General features: G+C 33.1%; 1 protein-coding gene across 2 annotated transcripts in view; it reads left to right on the top strand.

The window, feature by feature from the left end:
* The window catches only part of LOC107439026 (death-associated protein kinase 1), a 56,885-nt gene that overhangs the window by 25,029 nt on the left and 13,312 nt on the right, over positions 1–18,544 (top strand). For both annotated transcript variants that reach the window (XM_071182916.1, XM_071182917.1), the window contains 2 exons: positions 1,624–1,886; positions 3,471–3,659. In XM_071182916.1, the coding sequence (XP_071039017.1) occupies positions 1,624–1,886; positions 3,471–3,659 (452 nt within the window). The remainder of the gene's footprint in view (positions 1–1,623; positions 1,887–3,470; positions 3,660–18,544) is intronic.

Raw genomic sequence — 18,544 nt, forward strand, 5'->3', positions numbered from 1 at the left:
AACAATGCAGGATCAGAAATGTAACAACAACAAAAAAATACTTAAAGCATATGAGTCAAGAAGTTGTTGCGAATGCTATCAAACGGAATTCATTGTGATAGCAAAATAAAAAATTTCAATCCCGGAATTGAAAGACCATAACAAGTCTATACCTCTGGTTCAGGTCAAAATTACGATCTGTGGATGAATGAATGGGTCTGCCCTATAAACGGGTGTGACGTATGGTGTGGCAGAAGTCAAATTCTTGGTCATAAATGGCGCCACTGGTAAACAAGAACAATCGCACTCCCTCTGCCTAAACAGGCATACGTCAACAACAACAAGACCATAAAAATCATTCTTCTTAACTTATGAAGGTCCTTGTGGTGTAACAAGGCATGCACGCTAAGAAATGCGCTGAGCGTTTTGAAATGGTGCATCTTCGTGGACCCTGCGCATTACAAACGTTTGAGATTCTACATAATATCCAGATTAGAATTTTTGTTAAGAAATTCGTGACTTAGCAAATTTTCATTGCTACTTGAAATCACATTTACTCTCCTAACATACTCCACAAGTTCATCTAGGATTGCATTTCCGACTTGTCATGTGGTTATGCTCAACGCTCCAGAGGCGCAAACGGTAAATCCAAAGCCTCCTAGAGTAGTGGCTTTGGATTTGGCCCCTCTCTAGGAGGCTTTGGTAAATCCCTCCACTGGTGGAGAGCTGCGGTCACGATTTCCATCCACTGAACAACAAGTGTGCCTCTGTGTTTAATCTGTCGTCATCAGTCACAAGTCCTCTCGTTGGTTGTGATTTAGAAGTTTGGAAACAGGGATTATACCAGTTCAGAAGTGGTCCGCGTAGTCTATCAGGGATCAAAATTAAGTTGTAATCCTAGCATTGCCTTTAGAGATAAATGATTCCTAAAAAACAGAAGTAGGGGCTTGGCTATTGTTGGGTGCTTTGATGTATTATAATACATGATTCTGAATCATATGCTAAGTGTACCCAATCTCTCCTACAAGTTTGGTCCCATGGTTTTGAATCATTCTGTAGACGTGTTTTGTCTAAAATAATTTTCCATGATTAATCTATAAATACCTGAGTCACAATATTTAGTAATATTTTGTAAATTAATGTTAAATGCCATGGCAGCAACTAGAAAATTACTAAATATCTTGGTTAAATATGTCTTACTTTTTTGTTGAAATATTGAACATTCATAAAATATCAGAACACAAAATTTTAAACAGCACCGTTTTCTAATGTTATGTGAGACCAAGAAGAAGTATCCAAGAAGAAGAAAAAATTATTCTTACTACTGAATGTTCCATGTTTGCTAAAAACTAATTAACAGCTTAAAATAACAAATAAACAAACTTTACACTTTCATTTTTATTAGAGAAAAATAAACTACTTTCGATTTAGATTTGATTAAGAAAAATTGTATGATCAACGGAATGCTTAATAATAATATAGAATGAAAATAAATAATAATAATAAAAAATTCAAAATAATACAGAATGCTTTTAAAAGTAAGAAGGATGATTCAAATCAAGGATTCAAGAATTCTTACTTTCAAATCAAGGATTCAGGATTTTAATTGAAGTTGTGATCATTCTGTTTCTCTTTTCATTGTAGGTTTCTGTGGTAAAAGCAGTAAGCCTGCTAGAATAGTTTTGATAGCGACTCATGCAGACTTGGCCTCATGCAGCAGGGTCACATCAACCGGAGAGTATCTGAGCAGCGAGGCCTCATCAATTCTGCAAGTTGCACGTCTTCATTTTGGCAATGTGTTTGATATTCATGACTCAGTGTTTGTTCTAGATGCACATGTTGTTGGTTCACCGGCCATAAAAGCTCTGAAAACATACATAGCACAGTGTAAGGAGAAATTAACGCAGGTTTGCATAAATTTAAACCTACATTAAATTGCGCACTAGGAATTTTTTTTAAAATGAAAAGAAAATAACTCTTAGTAAAGACTTCCAACGATGACTCAATTCAAGTCCTTTTTTTCAGCTACAGTACACGTACAGCAGACATTTAAATTGATATATTGGGAGTACAAATTAGTTCGGTCCGTTTTCAAAAGATGGCTCTGACTGTGAATGTTTCATATAGTGACAGCTGGTTTCGGTGGTTTCAGAAAGGTTAGACATCTGTCAATAATATCCAGTTTATATCGCTTCGAGTTTCATACAAAAACCCCGTTTTTTAATTTGTTGAATATGTCAAATTTTGTGCTAACTAAGCAACATTTGCGGGAGGTTTTATGTTTCTGCCTTAATTTTAAGAAAAGTGCAGCTGAAGCGCATCGAATGCTTGTAGAAGTTTATGGTGACAATGTTCCATTTGATAAATCATGTAGGGAATGGTTTCGACGTTTTAAGAATAGTGAATGCAGAATGGTGTTGCATACTATGAGCTGCTACAACCTGGCGATTCCCTGACGGGCGATCAGTATAGGCTACAATTGATTCGTTTGAGCCGTGGATTACGAATAAAACGGTCGGAATACGAGCAAAGACATGACAAAGTTAATCTTCTGCATGATAACGGTCGGCCTCATGTCGCAAAACATTATTTGGAAACGCTCAAGTGGGATATTTTACCGCACCCACAGTATTCACCGGATATTGCTCTTTCTGATTACTGGTTGTTCCGAGCATGCAGCATGACATGCAGCATGATTTTGCAGATCACTGGTTCTGAACTTGGCTTGCCTCAAAAGACGAAACATTTTTTCGAGATGGTGGGATGGTGGGGATGGTGCCCGAGAGGTGGGAAAAAGTAGTAGCCAGCGATGGACAATACTTTGATTAATCTGTTCATTCCTTTTGTTCTGAAATAAATGCATTTTTGACCACAAAGAAGGGTATTGAACTAATTTGTACTCCCAATAAATTCATTTAAACAGCCGTTGATTCTCTTTCATTTTTAGATACTAAGGGGTAAGGTTACTTTCTTTAAGGGGTGGAGCAGCTCTATCTCTTTTTCCATTGCTTAGGAATTTTTTTAATTGCTTAAAATTATGTAACATAAAACTTACGAGCAGAAAAAAATATCTGAGAGTTCGAAATATGAGTTTTTGTATTGCCTCCAGCAATCCACTTCGCCCATCAAGAAAACCAAAGAAGTGTTTTTTTTTTTTTTTTTTTTTTTTTTTTTTTTNTTTTTTTTTAAACTGTATTTTTTAGTCAACCGAAATATAACTCAAGCTTTTAATTTCTCTAATTAAATATTTTAAAAACAGTTTTGTAGGTTATAAGATTCGAAATTACCTTAATAAACTTTACTTATAAAGTCTGAGTTCCGCCGGAAGAAGGTTGATTATTTAGGTTTCAGTAGTCGAAAAAACGGATGGTTTAAAGTTTAAACCACAATAAAAAGGGGCGTTAAAAAGTGCTGAAAATGAAATTTCTTGACACTTTGAATTACTATTATTTTGATGTTTAGCAGCAAGATTTACTTAGATATTTATTTAGGGTCTACCAAAAATGACGGGTTTCTTAGAAGCTATTTGTGCTCAACTTCCTGATTGGAGAAAATCCCGAAGTGGCTGTCCCTCTCTATCTTGGAAGGAGTTCACTGATTTTATTCACTCAGAAGTGAATCCTTTGGCCGGTGAAGAGCACATGAAAGAACTGGTGCAACAGCTTCAGATCATGGGGGAAGTATGAACCATTTTTAATGTAGTAAAAAGAACATACTTTAATATAAAAAATGCTTAAAAAAAGATAATCATGAGGGAGAATTCCATACATCGAATCTCCCAGAAAAGACCGAGGCTTTGAAAATCAAATAGGAAAAGTGAAGGATTCAGAAATGTTTTATTTGCTGCGTTCTGTTAAGGAAACTAAATTTATTTTCACCAAGTTTAGAAATTAGTTACTAAATGAAGAAAACTATAAAGTAATGTATCGAAATAACCACCATTTACAGCAACAAGGTGGTGCAGTCTTGGTCCGTGCAGATAATTCATGTTCTGACAAACAGCACGAAAATAAAATTTTTACAATAAACAGGGTCATCTATTCATGAACTTTGTAACTAATTTTAAAACTTGGTTGCAGTAAGAACTTCGTTTGAATAAGCAGAACGCAACAACCGATCATTTGTTAACAAGAAAGAAAACTTGTTTGTGATTTTGTTGTAAGACTTTGCATGTAATTTGAATGAAATGCAAAATAAACAAGCGTTATTTTCTACGTAAGACATCCGAGGTTCCGTTTAATTGTAAGGATAGACATATAATAATTTATTTAGTGTGCATAGACAGATAAACATTTCAATTACGTGAAAGAAATTCTTTTCACTGAATTGCCACGAAGAACGAAACACAATCATTGTTCCCGTTTAAATCAGACAGCTTGTTTCTGAAAGAGAACTCATTTTCTCAGAATTATACTGTGCAGAGAAAAAAGTCTTATTATTTGCAAAATGGAGGAAAATCGTTTGATTTTAAAACCGCTCACTCCGTTTATTTGTTTATTTTCTCTCTTGGCGTATAATATTTTCCATTTTGAATGCTGAGCGTATCTTAGTTTTTTTCCCACTGGGTTTAGTGGTATATTAGAAACAACTAATTTTCTGTAGTTGATATTTTGTATTTGATCTAGAACCGTATCTGACACGAAAGTAACACGTTGCTTTCAAAAGTCGTTAGTAAACATTGGTGGAAAGTTGCGATTTGATTATTTTGTCAAAAACATATTTTCTCAAAATTCTTTTCCCTGATCAAACTGCTTACTTATTATTTATTTTTTTATTAACCCTAAGGTGCTCCTTAATAAAAGCAAACGATATGTGCGGAATAAAACCGTTTTGTTTTAAAAAAAAATTTAAAAAACTTCTACTTCAACTGTCTGACATAGAAATGAACCTGTAGCAGGCTCATTTCTATGTTAACAGAAGTTTCTCTCCCCCCACTAAAAAAATGTCTAGAAAAGTAAATGAACGAAAAATAGAAAAAAGAAGGGGACGCGCGATGTGCTGTTTTCTGTTTAAAGAACCAGTTAATCCTTTCTTCAAAAGTTTGAAAATTGTTTACAAAGTTCGATAACAGATGGCGCGGATGATTGGAAAAATTATCAAACAATGTCGACTGCTGCACGCCAGACTATCTAACTGAAATATTTTTATACGGATGCCTGTTAATTTCCCTCAGATGGGGCCGTATTGTTGCTGAAAGTTTAATTCCCACTTGAACACTGACAAAAACCACACAACATTGTTGTGTGGTTTTTCTCAGTTAATCGTGTGATATTTTGATAAAATTTGGAACTAATTTTGAAACAAAGAAAAAACCATAGTTTCCTTTAGCAGAGCGCATCAAGCTATGCATTTTGTTACAAAATTAAATTGAATAATTGGATAATTCAGTTAATTCAGGCATTGGTGCCGTTATACAAGGTATGGGATGACAAAAATATATTGAACAGTACGAAATTATGACCATTCATCATTAGAAGAGGCGAAATAAATTCAATTTGAAGGAAAATAACAAACAAATATGTTGAGACCGAAAATAGAAGGTAGTGAAAAACTAAAGGGGAACGTAGTCGCTTGCGAAATGTGGTAGTAAATAACAAATGAGCAATCCAATAAACTCAATGGTCAAATTATTTGAGGTTGAAATTGAACCCATTGATACCTTTAAAAATATTGAGTAGGGAAGACATAAATTAAAAAAAAAAAAAAAAAATNAAAAAAAAAAAAAAAAAAAAAAAAAAAAAAAAAAAAAAAAACAATCACATTTGATAATTGACGATATTTAAGTCGACACAAACATTTTAAAATGCGAGTCGACGATGTTTCCATTAACAACGTATCCATAGGGAAAAAAAGAACAAAATTTACTCACTGAAATGTTATGCTATTTATGAGAAATGGCAATACAAAGTGAGTCCGGGATAATAGTGAGTCCGGGATAATAGTCCAAAGTGAGTCCGGGATATAAATTTGCCTGGTCGGTAGGGCGCTGGGCCCATGTCCAAGAGTTCGTGGGTTCGATCCCCGTCGGCCGAAGACTCCCCGTGTAGAAAATGGTGACTGGTGCACGTTAAATCTGTCGAGTCGCAAAGTCCTCCATGTTCTCATAACAAATTAATACCTCTGGGGGTACTGATCCAGGAGTTTCCTTGTCTTCTGGATTGGTTCAAAATTACAAGGCTACGGAGTTGAACATTAGTAGTGGTAAACCCAAAAATTGGGTCGGATGTTCAACGACGGATATAAAATTAAATACATCAAAGCGAGCCGCGATGGCTCAGGGTATGGAGCGTTCGCCTTCCAATGAGGCGGACCGGGTTTGAATCCCAGTCGAAACGAATTTCGCATCCGGCTTGTACCGACCACATTGCTGATATGAAATATCCTCAGTATGGGTTAGAGTCCCCTTGCCGTCAGGCTAACCGTGGGAGATTCTCGTGGTCTTCCTCTCCATGTAACACAAATGCGGGTTAGCTCCATCAAAAAGTCCTTCACGAAGGCAAATTTCTCCCAATACTCGATCCAGGAGTTCCCTTGTCTTCTGGATTGGGTTCAAAATTGCAAGGCTACGGAGGTGAACATAAGTGGTTGTAAACCCATAAAACTGGGTCGGCTGTTCAACGGTTATAAAATAAAATAAAAAAAATCAAAGTAAAAATGAAGGAGCACTTTTTGATTATTATGATCATAATTTATTTTCCACAAACAAAATTAAAACACTAACGGATTTAAATTAAAAAACTTATTTTGACATGCATATGACCCGACACACACTGGAGCAACATTTAAAAAAAATATATGCATACACGATTCAACAAGAACATTTTTTTAAAAAAAACATAACACAAACAAAATTTATTCATAACACTTCTAGATTTTTCCTTTAGAAATTGGTAACAGGAGAAAAAAGTCAACAAATGCCAATTACACCTGATTTACTAAAAGAGAATCTGAGAAAGATAAAGAAAAAAAAATGATAGATTTAAGGATATAGTATCACAAGACAGGAATAAGCTGTAATATGTTACTTAAAAAATAATTATTCCTACATATCTCAACACAGTATGGTAGAATTTGGTTGTTGTGCCCATTAAACTCTACAATCAATCGATATTCCTATTGAAGTGCTGTACATTTTCAACTGGAATTTATTTTCCAGAATTATCGTTTTAAAATAAATTTTGCCATGTTTTGTTTTTTCCCTTAGGTGTTGTATATATCATGTGAAACAGAGGATGTTGTTATTTTAGAGCCCGCGTGGTTATGCAGCACTATTATTGGCTACTTGTTGTCACAGGAGAGTCTAGAAAAAGCCAGGGTGACAGGAATCTATTCTGCTGACGACATTCAACTTTTGTTTCCCGAAGCAGATGGTTTAAAACTCTTACAAGTGAGACTTCTGCTACTCTAGAAGAATAAATTGTTCTTTAAATTAGAATATATAGTTTTTAGTTTGTTTTTTTAAGCCCCCCCCCCCTCCATTCCAGATAATGTGCCATATATTTTTCAGTAATAATTATAGAGTAAATATGAATTTCTTGAACTGAAAAAAAAAGCAGTGTAATTTCATTCTTTCTTCGTTTTCTGAAAGCAATTTTTCCCCTTCTTTTTCTGTCTTTGAAATGTCTCAAGATTTTTTCTCGTGCTTTGTTTTTTGTTTTTAACTTTGAAACGTATTTTTTTTTTTTTTTCAAAAAGAAAAAACATCGTTCAAATTTATATATTTTTTATTAATGGATGAAAACTGAATATGTTGTGTTTACTTTTCAAGAAAATTCAAATATTTCCTTACAACAATCGTGTCTGTCTTTTCAAAATTACCGGGATATTTCAAACTGTAAAAAATTTTAACTGTTTTCTGATGCCAAAAATACAGGGTTATTCATAACTCCCTCCGCCTGTAAACGCCATTTTTCTTTACTACATCTGGCTTCAGTGGTAGATGTTACTGCCATCTACCGGCAACTGCTTAAATTAAAACTTGAATACTTTCGGAATAATTTCATATGTTCTTTCTTGTCATATTCGTCTTCGTTTTTTCATTATAACACTTCGAAATCCCGGAGGGAATTATGAATAACCCTGTATAATATTTAGTCAAAAAAAATTTTTTTTTTACAAAACGTCATACTTAGGAAATTAATCCCAGGAAACTGAAGCGGAAAGATATACTGGTTAATGTAAAAACTTCATTTGAAACATTCCATCTCTATAATTTTTTAAACAAATGAAATCTTAACAAATGTACCTTACTTTCAAAATTCGACCGTCATTCGCTCTAAGTCAATTTTAGTTTTATCAAAAATTACTCTTTAAAACTAAAATTGAAAGAAGTTTCTTCACGACCAAACTTTTCTTGTGTACTTCTCTTCAAAAAAAAAAAAAAAAAAAAAAAAAAAAAAAAAAAATGAAAGTTGATAACTTAATTATTTCTTTCAACATCAATTACATATACCAATATTTAATTAATAATAATAATAATATGAAATAAAGTAATAAGAATTTAATGAAATATAAATAAAATATAATGTGAATTTAATTATTAATAATATGAAATAAAGTAATATGAATTTAATGAAATATAAATAAAATATAATATGAATTTAATTATTAATAATATGAAATAAATACATTTACCATTTATTTACCAATATACATTATAATTAAAGTAGTTATATTTTGATCTGAAACTAAGGATGCGTAACATTCTTTTGAAACTAAAGTTATATTTACATTGGAAATTATTAACTCAATGTAAGTGAGAATTCCCTACCACTTTTTTCATAACTTTTTACATCACTACAAAGTGTTACACAAACGCAACGTCAACAGGAAATGGATTAATATCAAGAGATATAAATTGTTAGAAAGTTCGATTTGAATAAATACTTAAGTTTTTTTTTCTTTTAAATTTAGGTATATGCATGTCATCAAATCGTTTTGCGAATTTTTGAGAAAGGGGTAACTTTTTTCCCCAAATTAACTGAAATTGACTCACTTAACAGCTCACATACTAGTAAATAACAAATAATGATGAAAAACTTAAAAATAATTGACGTTTACAATGTATAATGTGTTTGTACTTACTTTTGCATATATGGAGTGGAATATGGCAATTGCAAAGTTGACCATCATCCGTCTAGCTAGAGCACTCAAATCTTTATTAGTGCTTTGTATCTGATGAAAATGCAATTTTCAATCGCTTCTTGTCTCCACAAATATAATTTATAATAATTTTATTTCTAAATAAAAGATATCGTCGATCGAAATTTCGACTAGCTAGATGATTCAAATTTCGTCTGGAGCTCTGTATCTGATTACAAAACAAGTTTCGTTCATTCGTGCTTCAATCAGAATTCATCGTCTTCCTACCTCGAAAAGGAATTTACAGTCAACCTAAATTCTATCCACTTATTGACTAACTCGGGATTTTTTTATCAATTGATGGCAATACAAGTAAAAAAAAATTGTTTTTTGAAAAAGGAAATCAAAATTTATCATGGAATAGAATTTATAGTTTACTTTCCAACATCAACAGGGAGACGGAAAAAAGAAATTAAAAAAATGAATAAAATAAAATTTAAAAAGGGTTTTTCAAATAATCTTAAAAGAGGAACTGATTTATGTTTTAGCTGACCTAAAAAAGATGTAACATTTAATTCTCTACTCGTCTTTGTAAGGATTTCGTATGACAAAATTAAAATTATTTTCTTCTTTTTCATCAACTTGTAAAAACGTAGTTTTTAAAATTTTAATTTCATTTGCCATATTAAATTATTTTGCTGCAAATGAGGACGGCATCTTGCAATCGAACCTTTGACCACTTTACGACTAGCATAAATGTCTGAATACTCAAATCTCAACTGGATCCCAATATATTATGATTATAAAAGTTCAATCTATGAAGTATCTATATCAATAACACCTGAATACTATTAAAAAAATTTGATGCCACATGAAGTTTCAGTAAAAAATTAGAAGCAAAAAAACTAATGGACACAAACTTAATAAGATAATTGGATGCCTACAATTGACGTCCACGGCATTTGTCTATTCAGATGTCAGTCAGGTTCGATTCACAGATGTGACGTCGCTAAAGGCATCCAATTAAATCTGATTTAAACCATATGTGGGTAGGCATAATCACTTCACTTTTTCTCGAGTTGCAAGTACCCAACTACAATTCAAATAGTAAATACATGTTGTAAAAGTAGATACTGCGTCAAGTTGCCTCAGAGCTCATATAAATCTTGATAGGCTAAATTAAGACTTACCTATTGAAACGCAGTGCTAGAAGCGAAAGCAGAGAGCACGCCGCACTTTACTATACTCAATACTCAATAAAAGTAGATTTAAATGGAGAAAACAATATGTCATAACTGTAAGGCAAAACAAAGGAAGCTGTTTTTTTTTTTTTCATTTTAGGTGCGACAAAAATCAAAATATTTTTTTTTTAATTTTCAACCAACTTAAAAAACGTATTTTTTTTAAAAAATCATTTTACATGTATTTTTCATTTTATTTCTAGAGCATCTATTATTGATTAGAATTAGATTTAAGCCAAAAATTGTTTTTTCTTAGATACTGGAAGCTCTTCAGCTTTGCACAAAATGTGAAACTGAAGATGATGTCGAATATGAGTTTCCTTGTTTTAACATGATGGAAATGCTCGATGGCATCTGGTCTCCTGCACAATACACTTTCTATGGAGGAGTAAGTTTAATGTGCAAAGAAAAACCTCTCCTAGGTTGTATTTTCCCAAAAATACAGGTAATACACATACACATACGTAATAATTAGAACATTTTTTACTTAGCTTTGTAGTTCACTATTTCAACGAATTCATCCTCTCTTACGAAAATTGTTTCGGTCAAGCGAGAATCTCCGGTCGTGGATCTTGCCCACTACATTAAGTGACTGGATATACTTGAGTTTCGGATATCTAAAGAGAGTCATAACTAGGACTGGGCTATAAATCGATATATCGAGACATATCGATTTAACGCCTATATCGGCAGGCCGATACAGCGACTTTCGTTCCAGACGATGCATCAGAAATCTGATTTAAGCCGTCGAGTAAAGAAGACGAACGCAAAACGATATAGCGATACAGCTACTCTCGCTTTGTTCCAGGCGATGCATCAGAAATCTGATTTAAGCCGTCGAGTAAAGAAGACGAACACAAAACGATATAACGATACAAGACACGCAAGGATCTTCTCTTACCTTCCGATGACAACTCGCGCTGTGGAAGACAATGTTCGCTTCGTTATGTTGAAATGGCCTTGATTGATGAGTGGTAGAATCAGAACCATAGTTTTGAGAATATATATCGTTTTCGCACCTCATAGTTTTTTTCTTTTCTTTGTCGCGACTTGATATCGTTTCTTGTAGATTATTTTCAGTGGGACAGACTTTGTGATCGCCGTCGTTACCTTGTTCTGAACGTAATCTATTATTGAAAAGAATATATAAAGAATGGTTTCTTAATTAATTAGGTAAAATTTTTTTAAAACAGAACGTTTTTTTTCATTTTTAAATGTGAAAATTAATTTTTTTATTATATGGTAATTTTTTACATTATTGAATTTATTACAGTCGGAAATCTAATTTAAGGTGCCTATAAAGAATTAAATTACAAAGTAATTAAATTTGTTAAGCTATTTTTTAATTTATTTAAAACTTTTTGGACAAAACTTCTAATAATTTAATGGGTTTTTATGACTGATTTTAAATTTATCAATCTTTAGTTGTTTTTATTTTTATAAATAAAATATAACAAAACTTATTTGTCCTCTTTTGGATTAGGACATAAGTCAATCAACTTTGTTTATTCAAAAAAATTAGTAACGTTTGAGACTTCCTTTTTTTTTTTTTTTTTTTTTTTTTTTTTTTTTNGTTAAATATATTATCGAATATCATAATTATTTTGTTTTTATTTTTAAGAAATTAAACCTTACTTTGTTTTTTTGTTCATAATTCGGAAATAATTCAATTTAACATATTTATGTGAAATAATAATGATAAAAAATAGTGTTTCAAAAGCCTTTTTTTTCTTAATTTATTTAGCACTTTGTTTTAAGCATACAAAAAATTTTTAACGAGCTTATTTTTAAACTAAGAAATCTTTCGTTATTTGCGCGATCATTTTTAGAAAATATAACATTAATATCTTTATTAAGCAAAACATATGTATCTTCAAATTCATAAATTGATTTAAATCAATCTGAGTATGAAGTTTTGATAGAAATCCGACTTTCTGCGCCTTACAAGTAAATGAAATTCAAAAATACTATATCACGATACATCGCTATATCGCTATGCAAAACTGACGATGCATCACGATATAAAATTTCTTATATCGCCCAGTCCTAGTCATAACTAACATTTCCGAAATCTTACAGAATAGGGAAAGGACATAAAAGAATTAATGTAGTTATACTTAGTGAGGTTTCCTTTCCTTTCTCATTCCACTTTCTTGTTATCCATATCGCTTTGTTTTCTTTCTTTTTTTTTGACAAAGCCACAAGACATGCAATCATGCCAAATTTGCACAGATTGCCGTTCAAATGATTCAGCTCTTTAAATATATCAAGAGAGTTATATTATTAGCTTGTTTACACGATGTTCAAATAATTAATGCTTTATTAAAAAAGTTAGCATTTTTTTTTTGGCAGATAATAACATAATTGCTAAGATTAGCAGTCAGCAGTCATGATATCTTTTAAAGCTAATTATTTCACAAATATGAATATTTATTACTGATTTTCCACGTAATAAGAGTAATGAATAGCTAAGACTACCAAATATTAAATCCACGAAAACGAAATTCAGACTCATAATTTTAAAATTTTGCTGTATAAAGATACATTGGGGATATACTCCATGCATCTGCATTGCACATGCACTCCATGTTCGCGCTGCTAGGGCATATTAATTTGATTCTCCACCATTTACACGCAACTGTTACACGCAAGTCAGAACTATTTGAATTACGTTTGCCTATAGCAGGGATGGCGAACCAATGGCACGCGTGCCATTTATGGCACGCGACACAATATTTTGGGCACTCCACCGATCACAATTGTTCTTAAACAAATGATATTACACTATGAAGCATATGTAACCATTAAATTAAAATTCACAAAAACAAACAAAATAATAAACCATTATTAATATAAAATTAGCAATTAATGCTAAAAAACAAATAGTAACCAAAAAAACTAGCAAAAAATAACTAGCAAAAAAATTTAACAGTCCTGCTTAAATTAACATCTTACAACCTAATATAAGTCATTTGTCATCTAATCTGCAACAACAGAAGTCACACTGATCTGATGTTACTTTAAGTAGAATTACGCGTACAACTGCGAAATTGCAAAAAAAATTTCTTCAAATAAAGAGTTTTGAGTTGATAGTATTTAGTATTATTATTTTCCCAATAATAACGAAGTCAAAATTATTTGACGGCACGTCTGTGACCTCATTAAACAATTTTTTAGAAAAAATGGCACGTTGGTGTGTAAAGGTTCGCCACCCCTGGCCTATAGGAACCCTAATTGCTAGTAAATCAATAAATTTTAAATTTTTTAAAGGGATACAGATTATTTATCAAATTAATTAACTGAATCATTTATGAAATGATAATTACGGAGTACAGTGCACAAAAAAAAAAAAAAAAAAAAAAAAAAAAAANAATAAAAAAAAATAGTGCGTGGAGTCCCTCCGCGCGGAAGAAGTGAAACTTCGTAATATGGAAATGAAAATAGGAAGGGGAAGAAATTGATTTTTAGTCAAATCATATTGTTTCTTTAAGACAAACTTTATTAACATTGCTTACAATTCACAATTGGTCGCATATTTTAATTATCATTTTCGAGTGGAGAAATATCCAAATCTATAACATTTACAATGGGATTATGATAACTGAAGTAAGATACGAAATGTTTGAGTTCTATTTTTTCAATATTTCTTGCTAAAACTGCATCAATGGTAGTTCCCCCTTTATTTTGTTGGATCATTCCTACCATTTATCTTTTCCAATCCACATTTGTCTTTAAGGAAGGTTAAATAATGTTTCAGCCTCAGGTAACGAGAAATTCACATTAAAATCTCCTGCAAGGATCACAGGCCGCTCGTTGCCATGGTAGCGTTAAACGTTTAACGCAACCTTGTTGGAAGTCGCATTAGAAGTTTCACTTCAAAAAAGACTTTTGATCTAGTGATCGGATCTTCACGATCTAGGACTCATTCTTAATGGTTCGTGGGGGTGATCTCAAATATGATAAATAATTAGTGCACACGATACTTTAAGTTACAAAATCAAACACAAAAACGTACTTAATCTGAATAAACATACCTTTTTTTCCACGGATTAATATTTCTGACCCTCAAAATATAGGGGGAGCCGCAGTCTGAGAAATAAGGTCCCAATAGTTTGGTCAGGAGAGCTGCTCAAAGTTTGGACCCCTTAATGTTAGCTTTTTCTTGCGTACTTCGTTATATCTTGACAACTTTTTAAGCGAATTGAAAAAATTTTGTACATTTCGTACATTTGTTTATCCAAAGATAAATTCCATGCAAAAAATTAATTTCAGTAAATATTTATTGTTTTAATTCGTTTATTTAATAATAGTAAAAAATTACTTGAATTGTAAGGTATACAATTTTTTTACATCATTTTAATGAATGTAATTTTACATGGCAAATTACAAAATTTGAGAGAAATCCGTAGAATAGGTCCTGGGAATTCGAATCTTAAAAATACGACTTCTTTTAAATTCTTTAAAATAGTGTAAAAATTGGATATCTTGTACTTCAAAATGTTTAAACGTTCGAACGTTATTAAGAAAAATAAAAAATGATTATTAAAAGTTTTTTTTCTTCTTTTGCATGGAATTATTTTTGGATAAACGAATTTTGTAATTGTGCGCAAAAAATTTTCCGTTCGCTTAAAATGTTCTTGATATAGCGAAATAAGCAAAAAAAGTTACCACGAAGGGATACAAACTTTGCACCGCTTTCCTGGCTAAACAATCGGGACCATATTTCTTAGATTGCGTCTACCCCCTGTATTTTGAGGGTCAAAAAACGAATCCTACGGGGGGAAAAAAGATATATTCATTCAGAGAAAGTGCGTTTTTGTGTTTGATTTCATAACTTTAAACATCGTCTACACTAATTAATTAGGATATTTTAGGTCAAGTCCCTCGAACCATTCAGATGAAGTCATAGAACGTGAAGATCATGAGAGCTAAAATTACTCAGTGTGGTCCGTTTTCTCTATACCCTTTTTTTTTCTTCTTTTGCTCACTGTACACTTCAATTGCACGTTAGTAGTAGTACTGGATCTTAAAAATTCGTGAGAAGTATTACTACTCAGGATATTGACAGTAAAAACACTTTAAACTTGTTACAACTCTATAAAAAAAAGTTTTTTTTTTTCAAAAATCGAGTAAAAAGTGTCCCTTTAAAAAAATTGTAAGACTATTTGCGAAAATTAGCATGTGGCATAAAAATAAATCTTCAAACTTATGCGGGTGCAGTGGCGTACGCAAGGGAGGGGTTTAGGGGTTTAAACACCCCCTTGAGCTCAGACAAAATGGCAAAATAAAAATTTTTGTAGAAATTATGCGAGCTATTATTTTTTAAGACTGTATATTTTTATTTGCCGCATGCCTACTTTTTTTTCTTCACGGTATTTCTCAGAATACTGTAAAAACACTTACTACACATAATAGGGTTGTACTTTTGAAACCAAATTCACGTGATACTGTTACGGACTGGTTCCTTTCTGTCCTGCCAGTATAGTTTTCGAGACTAGCTGTCATTCGCGAGGTCTTAACCATAACCTGGAATCCTAGACGTTCTGTCGTCTTAGAGACAATTCGAGAATTTTGGAGATGTGGTGAAAAATTATATAAAAGGGTGAACGGAGTATAGTGGAGTTAGTTAGTCAGACTAAGAGTTATCTCTGCCGCTTGTCTTTCGGAGCTTGTCGGTAAAACTGTTTTGTTTTGTCTTAACAAAAAGTTCATTCAATCGCAGAACTCGTCGTCGCCACTATTTCGATTAGTGAAAAAATCAGTAACAGTACCATTGGAGGTACTGTGCTCGTCAAAGTTATTCATTCCAGCTCGAAATTTTGAGATCATTGCATAGCGGATATCTCATCTCTATACCAATATATATATATATATATTTGCTGTTCTTACCTGCCCCCTACACAGACTGGTCGGCAGTTATCCATAATAGATTCTGTGAGTTTGTATGCGAAAAAACATTATTTTATCAAGTTGCTGGTAAATTCCAAAGAGAAATCGGTAGGTGAAGGTATTAGCGTTCGAAAACTGTTATTTACAATTTTAGAATTAGAAAAGATCATTCCATAAGAGTTAAACAACTTGAAAGAAAAAGAATTTTTAAGAGCAATGTACAATCGAAAATTTTTCCTCGTTGGATTAAATTCAATTTCTACTATTATATTTTAAAGGTTAACTTACGCAGAATGTCCAAAGCAAACACAGAGAACGATCTTTACCAGTGGTGCCAAGGCAGCAAGTTCTGTTGCGGTCAGATAGAAGGTCTTGTTACGGTGAATGGCACAGCTTATGAAATCAGAGTGAGAGGAACAATGAAATCAGAATGGTAACATTTGATCTCTTGTGTATAATTTTGATAATCAATGATCCTACCCAATGAGGTGACCCAGGCTCGAATCCTAGCGATAGCTGGTTAATACGAGTTCTGCTCCAAGCTCACACTAACCACATTGTTGATATAAAATATTCTCTGTGCAGACGGATCATGTGTTAGAATTCCCTTGTCGTCGAGATCCGTGAGAGGTTTTTCTCTTAATGTAAAGCAATTGTTTTTATTTTTTTATGTTGCTGAACAGCCGACCCAATTTTATGGGTTTACGACTGCTAATGGAAGAATTTACCCCGACCCGCCCTTAATTAGGGCATACGGGTAAATGTTTATTAAAATTTTTAAAAAATCCAGAAAACAGTACAAACATAAAACACACATCAGACATGTCAACAGCCCATGAACATGGCGGACATAGAGCAGCTAAAATCATGTAAGGTGATAAACATCAAAACAGCAATATGGATGGGTGATCGTGTAAAGCTAAGGGTGGTGGCGCTAGTGGCAAAATTGCTCTTTCCAGACTTCCGGGTTACTGCTTCCGATATATTTTTANAATAGATTGATATTCACCACAGTAATTGCATTCTGGAGTTTTGTGGAATAATTTATATTGGTGTTCTCCAAACACTCCGTGGCCTGTTAAAAATTGATTGAGATAGAAGTTTGCTTGTAGTCTATTTAATTTCGGGTCTTTAAAAAACTTGAATGTCAGTCTCCCTTTCTCGGAACTCCGCCATTCCAGCCCCCAGCCCTTCATGCTATATAATTTAACCTGAGTTCTAGTAGTTGAACAGTTCTGAGTAGTTGAACATTAACGACTGCTAATGTTCAACTCCGCAGCCTTGTAATTTTGAACCCAATCCAGAAGACAAGGGAACTCCTGGATCGAGTATTGGGAGAAATTTGCCTTCGTGGAGGACTTTTTGATGGAGATAACCCGCATTTGCGTTACATGGACAGGAAGACGACGAGAACCTCTCTCGGTTAGCCTGACTGCACGGGGACTCTAACCCATGATCCGTCTACCACTGCGGATATTTCACGTGAGCACTGTGGTCGGTACAAGCCGGATGCTGAATTCGTATCGACTGGGATTCGAACCCGGTTCGCCTCATCGGAAGGCGAACGCTCTATCCCCTGAACCATCGCGACTCAAAAGCCGCAAGCAAATGTTTATTTTCAACAAAAAGTCTTCCACGAGGACTAGTTTATGATAATGCTTAAAGGAACGCCATACCACGGGGGAAACTTTTCATCGCAAATTCGTTTTTATCTTCATAACTAATTTAAATCGAGGGAAAAAATGAATTCAGACAAATCTACTGTAAGTCAGGAAGCTTCAATCGCTGAGAAAAAAATTCTAAATATCAAAATGCTGAAAAAAATAATGGAAGAATACTTCTCCATTGCGTAATCCTAAATTATCTTCTCATATTGTATTTTTATTTTGATACTTAAAAAATTTCTTATCAGCATTTGAAACTTTATGGTTTACTCTAGGTTTGTCTGAACTCACTTATTCTTTATTTTAAATCAATTAATAAGGAAAAGAGAATTTGCGAAGAAAAGTTCTCCCTGCGATGTGGCGTCCTCTTAATACAAGAGTTACCTTGTCTTCTAGGTTGGGTTAAAAATTACAAGGCTACGAGCATTGATAGCCGTAAACCTGAAAATTGGTTGGTCTTTTAACACCAGCTATATAAAATTGGCGATGATCATACGCTGATTGAATTCAATGTAAGCAGGGCCGTTTTATCCATTAGGCACTGTAGGCAACTGCCTAGGGGCCCCGCCACGTTCAGGGGCCCTGTGCTACAGAGAAAAAATTGACAATGTTTCTTAAACAGTAAAAATTTAATTCGAAATTTCAATGACGATTGTCTTGCGCTGTACATTACATCGACGCTATTTTAGT

Source organism: Parasteatoda tepidariorum, chromosome 7, assembly GCF_043381705.1.
Source record: "Parasteatoda tepidariorum isolate YZ-2023 chromosome 7, CAS_Ptep_4.0, whole genome shotgun sequence".
Classification (NCBI taxonomy): Eukaryota; Metazoa; Arthropoda; class Arachnida; order Araneae; family Theridiidae; genus Parasteatoda; species Parasteatoda tepidariorum.